Here is a 6524-nt window from a genome sequence, read left to right on the forward strand (position 1 = left end):
AAAGAAATAAAAAGAAAATAGGTGGTATCCTGCAAGGGTTAAGGATAATGTTGCACATTATATATCATATATACAGTAAGCTTGTTGTCATAGACAGCTTTTGATTTTCCTTAAAAAAAAAGTCATGTTTTCCTCCTTTGATTTTTATTATCTGAAAAACTTACAAAACACTTAGGAAACATTTATTTGCTACACACAATTTTATTTCTATCATTAGAAAAAAAATTGCAATACTCCTGAGATGAATCCCAAATGATTCAATACCTTTTATATAACCATGGATTAACTCATTCACTGTAATGTTTGAAACAATCTTCTCAAAGGGTTTGAACATACACTAAACCGAAAAACCTCCACAGGATAGAACATGGCTCCTCTTCCAGTCTCGTGTTTTTACTTTCAGCCTCATGTAAGTTTTAATTTAACTAACTGCATCCTGAGCAAATAATATATTACTGACAATGTTAACCCTTTCAGGCCCCGGCCATTTTTCATTTAGCGTTTTTTGTTTTTCACTCCCCGCCTTCCCATAGTCCTAACTTTTTTTTTTCCCGTTCACATAGCCTTATGAGGGCTTATTTTTTGAGGGACAAGTTGTACTTTGTACATGTAATGGGAAATGGAAAAAAAATCCAAATGGGTAGAATTGGGAAAAACACCATTCTGATAAAGTTTTTTTTTTTTACACTGTACTTTATGTGGTAGAATTGACCTGTTATTTTCATTCTCCAGGTCAGTACTGGAGTTTTAATACTGAAAAAATAATAATTAAACCTTTGAGGAAAAAAATACATTTTATAACCGTATTCTAACCCCTATAAGTTTTTTGTAGTTATGTGTACGGGGCTGTTTTGCGGGACGATCTTTTCTTTTAGTGATACCAATTTGAAGTGTGTGCGGCTTTTTGATCACTTTTTATAAAAAAAATTATTGGGTAGTTGAAGTGACAAAAAATGGCAAATTGGCTGTTTTTAATTTTTTTTTCTTTTACGCCATTTGCCGTAAGCCCTTAATATTGTTATATTTTAATAGTATAAGGTATTGTCACACACGGCGATGCCAATGATGTTTATTTTTTTATTGGTTACGTTTTTTTTTTTTTAAGTCGCCTTGGGTGACAATAACTGGCAATCATTAGATTGCCCATTGTGTTCATTGATGTCTATATAGACATCATTGAACACTTCATTTGCACTATACCAATACAATGCTGCAACCTAGTGGCCTGTATTGGTATTGTCCTGAAATAAGCTCCGAAGCCTGCTTGAGGCTTCGGGCTATTTTATAGATATAACAGGTTCCCCGATCTCAGTCGGGGAACACTGTTAACAGAGCGGAAGTGCGAAACTTCCGCTTCCGGATTCTAAAGAGGAAAATGTATGAGATCAGCCTTATGGCTGATCGCATACATGTGCCGCGGGTCTTTGCTATTTAAAATAGCAGAAACCCATCGGCTATGGTGCCCTCTGCGCGCGCGAGCGGGTGCCGTGTTTAATGACCGGCCCGATGATGTATATGTATGTCATCGGGCGTGAAAGGGTTAATAACAGTGCTTAATTGTGATTGATCTTTAGCCATATCAGGTAGAAGATTTAGCTATAAAAAACGTGTAAAGTTTTATGGGCTCTTAGTGGTAGGACTTAAAATTATAGTTTTTAATGTAAGATATGAAAGGTTTTTTGGGAATAAAAATTGATGGCCTATTCAGGAATAGATGTATACAATAGAGCAGAGATCAGCAACCTTCAGCACTCCAGATCTGCAACCTTCAGCACTCCAGCTGCTGTGAAACTACAACTCCCAGGATGAAAACATGCTCGACTGTACTTCTAACTACCACAGAAGCGAATGAAGCATTCTGGGAGTTGTAGTTTCTGAACAGCTGGAGTGCGGGAGGTTGCTGATCCCTGCGATAGAACGACTACATTCAAGAACGGTATATGAGCCCCTTTCTCTCCGAAAACTTAACACACAGCACCTCCCTTAAAGGAAATGTATAGTCAGAAAATGACCTATTATTTTTATGTTTAACAGATTTTTGAATAATTTTTGGAAGTTATTTTTAATTTTCCATGTCAATATCTATATTTAAACAAAAACCATAAAATCCTGCAATTTTCTCACAAGCCACTAAGAATAATAATAGGATCCACTTATTGGTCTGTTCACATCACTTACTGCAGTTATCTGCTTATCTACATACAGAGGTGATATAATTACATGTAGGATTAGAATGACAGATAAGTCAGGATCCACCATTTACAATAGGTGTTTGTCAAAGTTTATCTATTCTTTCCTTGTACAATGACCTCTGCAAGTGTCACAGAGCATGCCTTGAAAATTCTCCCATAGAAGTTAATAGGGTCCCCTCTTGACCATTGTGTCTATGGTCTATGTGGCTACCGTAAAGCAATTTTCTTAATGATTTTTAGATGCTAAGAACAGCTCAGGAAAGATGGTTGTCCCCATAATCCTGTTCAGGAAATAGATTTTAAAAATATGCAATCAGAAAATAAAAAGGATTAGAAAAAAAAGGATATATTTTAATATCTGGTTTCAACTGGCAGATAAATAATATTGTGACACATTTCCTTTAAGTTTCTCTTGCAGCTAAAATATAGTACACTTAGCATTTTCTCATACATAACACTGCTCACAGTATTGCCCTGGAGAGTTAAGTATATCTATTCTCCTGTCTGCCCCGGCATGAGTAGATCCACAGTGTTTTTCCACTAGGTACTGTATCTGACTGCTATGGCAACCTCTATACTATAGGAGTGCCATGTGCCACCTCGCTCCAACAGGCATCTCATCTTCATGGTTTTACTTCTGCTGCACATGTCCAGGTGTTACTTCTAGGCCATGATCAAGGTCTAACATAGACCAAAACGTTGGTTTTGTATATTGTTGATTTTATCTCTTGACATTTTCTGGAAACAAGAATTTAAGTTGTATTCACTGATCGAGCATATTTTAAGAGCAGTGGTTTCTACATTCTATGTATACAGGAACGCTAATCTACCACCGACTACCATGAATCTTTATACTTAGGACAGGCCATCAATGTTTCATCAGTCCTTTCAATGTTTTTACAGGCACAAAGGTTCGCCATATGCTTGGTATTGAACTCAGCTATTCTAAATACCGATATATAAGATTCATACATTATAATTTCATAATATATTGATTTGTTTTGCTATTAGACATTATTAGTTATTAATCTACCGTATATAGTATTTATGTATGCCTTTTTTTTTCTAGAAATCATGTGAAATGAGTATCAATTGCACAATTGTAACAACAGGATTTATTCTTTTGGGATTTTCTGGAATAACTCAACATCAAATCTCGCTCTTTACGATCTTTTTATGTACATATATCATCACACTTTCTGGGAACCTATCAATAATCATTACATATAAGCTTAGTCCAATCCTCCATACTCCAATGTATTTTTTTCTTGCTAATTTCTCTCTCTTGGAAATTCTGTATGTTTCATGCACTGTCCCTAAGATGTTGTCCGGTTTACTGTCAGACTGTAGTAAAGTCATCTCCTTCTCTGGATGTGCTATACAAATGTATTGCTTCTTGCTGTTTGGTGGAACAGAGTGCTATATGCTGGCAGCCATGGCTTATGACCGGTATAACGCCATATGTCACCCTCTGTTGTATACTCTGATTATGAGAGAAACAGTCTGTATCCGACAAATAGTTGGCTCATATGTCATCAGTGCAGTTAATTCTCTAATACACACAGTGTTCACATTTTCATTGCCGTTCTGTGGATCCAAAGAGATAGACCATTTCGTTTGTGATGTTCCACCGGTGCTAGAACTCTCATGCCAAGACATTTGGGTCAATGAACTTGTGATATTTATGGTTGGCGGCTCTGTAGTAATTGGTTCATTCATAATAACAATTATTTCCTATATAGAAATAATTTCTAAAATTTTAAAACTTCATTCTGCCTCTGGCAAAAAGAAGTCTTTTGTAACTTGTTCTTCTCACTTAATAGTTGTCACATTGTTTTATGGTTCAGCAATTTTTATGTATTTTAGACCAAGATCAAGCTATGGAATTGGCCAAAAAAGTCTAGTTTCTTTAATGTATACGGTTATCGCTCCACTCTTAAACCCTTTCATATACAGTCTACGAAACAAAGAAGTCAAATCAAGTATAAAAAATGTATTTTTAAAGCAAATGAAATTCTGATTTATAATAACTGTTAGCTTTGTATTTCTCCATTTTATTTTCATTATAAGTACCGTATATTTCCATAATTTTGTCTTTTTTGGATTTAAACTATAATATTGCCGTTATGGACTGCAGTTAAACTCTTTGCTACCAATTGTGCACATAGAGATCCAGGAATCTGAAATACATAATAGACAGTTGAAGTAAGGTGGGGTCTCTTCGGGTTTGCCAACCCCAACTTTTTTTTTTCTCTTGACCACTTAGTCTTAGTATATAGACAAATTACATTACAACAACAAAAAATAATTATTTGGATCAGCATTGAACTGGCCCACCAGAATACCAGAGGATCCTCCGGTGGGTCCTGGCTCTGATATCATAAGTATTGTTGGGCGCAAATATTCAAATCGCGAATATCTCCACTTTGAGAATTTGCAAAGATTTTGAATATAGTGCTATATATATTCATATTCACGAATATTCTAGATGTTTTTTCATCTGAACTCATGATCCCTCCCTGCTTCTTATTTGTGGGCCAATGAGAAGGCTGCAATGTCTTTGTCTGAGCTTAGCAACATCCCTAGCAACCAATAGGAAAGTTGCCTACCACTTGGTGTTAAAATTATCAGAATGCAGTGAGGTATAATGTATAATAGACTGTTAGCTGCTGATGGTTGCTAATAGCAACTCAGGGATTTTGTCCCATTCAGCAGTTATTATTTGAAAGCACCTAATATGGTATACTAGTTGTGGAAATGCTGAGGGTGAATCAACTAATATGTATAAATAATTTCCCGCTAGTATCGGCAAGGGGTAGTTTTACTACCTCTATATCCTTAACCTAAATGGAGTGTTGGCAGGGATGTGGGTATATAACTTTATTCACAGTGGAATTATACACTTAGCCCAGCAATCTGTTAGTGCGTGGCTGGCTAGACTCAACACACACACACATCTCAACTGTTCAAAGCGCTCAGTATGTATTATGTCCAGTAATTCTGAAATTGATACAACATTTTGCAACAATTTGCAGTCCTTTTGGGCTGCCCCTGATGTATTGCCTTGCACTCTGTGCTGACGCTCGATTTGCAACAGTGTGGCTGAAATTTGTTACCACTATTTGACTCTGTTTACCCTTTCCTCTGCAATAAACTCCTGCTGCGGCTAACTACTTGAATGCTATATTGCTAATTGACTACCGTAGACATACTTCTGACTTGCCCTCAGCTAATCCTAATACTCCTATAAAGCTCCTCACTGTCCTCTGTCTAAAATTTGAACGCTACACTATAACACCCCTCCCGACATGTTTCGCCACTGTGTGGCTTCGTCAGGGGAAGTGGGGTACTAGCATGCGCGCGCTCTGCATGACCCCTATTTATGCACTGCAAATATCCGCCCGTTTCTCACCTACAGTCTATGACATTACCGCTAACCCTCAATCACAGGCCTAGTCAATTAGCAATATAGCATTCAAGTAGTTAGCCGCAGCAGGAGTTTATGGCAGAGGAAAGGGTTAACAGAGTCAAATAGTGGTAACAAATTTCAGCCACACTGTTGCAAATCGAGCGTCAGCACCAGAGTGCAAGGCAATACATCAGGGGCAGCCCAAAAGGACTGCAAATTGTTGCAAAATGTTGTATCAGTTTCAGAATTACTGGACATAATACATACTGAGCGCTTTGAACAGTTGAGATGTGTGTGTGTGTTGAGTCTAGCCAGCCACGCACTAACAGATTACTGGGCTAAGTGTATAATTCCACTGTGAATAAAGTTATATACCCACATCCCTGCCAACACTCCATTTAGGTTAAGGATATAGAGGTAGTAAAACTACCCCTTGCCGATACTAGAGGGAAATTATTTATACATATCAGTTGATTCACCCTCAGCATTTTCACAACTAGTATACCATATTAGGTGCTTTCAAATAATAACTGCTGAATGGGACAAAATCCCTGAGATGCTATTAGCAACCATCAGCAGCTAACAGTCTATTATACATTATACCTCACTGCATTCTGATAATTTTAACACCAATTTTTTTCCTTATTACACTTAGGTTTTAATATTGATTAAATAAAGGTATATTTTACTATTAGTTAGAGACCCCTAACGGGATTTTTTTGGTCTACAGACCGTTGAGTATATTGTATGTATGTAGAACACAGGAGCCCTCTCACCAAAGGCATAACAACCACTAGACCGGACTAGAAGCAGTCCGGACAATGGAAAAATACAGATAAGACATATGTGCTTCCTCTCACTGAGGAGCCCTCTCACTAAAGGCATAGAAAGGACTAGCAGATGTCTGTTCCCAATGCGATGAA

General features: G+C 37.1%; 1 protein-coding gene across 1 annotated transcript; it reads left to right on the forward strand.

Moving 5' to 3' along the window:
* The first annotated feature begins 3273 nt into the window (after positions 1–3273).
* LOC120986872 (olfactory receptor 5G3-like) lies at positions 3274–4212 on the forward strand. The gene has a single exon (XM_040415566.1). It carries the CDS (start codon positions 3274–3276, stop codon positions 4210–4212), a length of 939 nt encoding a protein of 312 aa, XP_040271500.1.
* The last annotated feature ends 2312 nt before the right edge of the window (positions 4213–6524 follow it).

Source organism: Bufo bufo, chromosome 1, assembly GCF_905171765.1.
Source record: "Bufo bufo chromosome 1, aBufBuf1.1, whole genome shotgun sequence".
NCBI classification, from domain to species: Eukaryota; Metazoa; Chordata; class Amphibia; order Anura; family Bufonidae; genus Bufo; species Bufo bufo.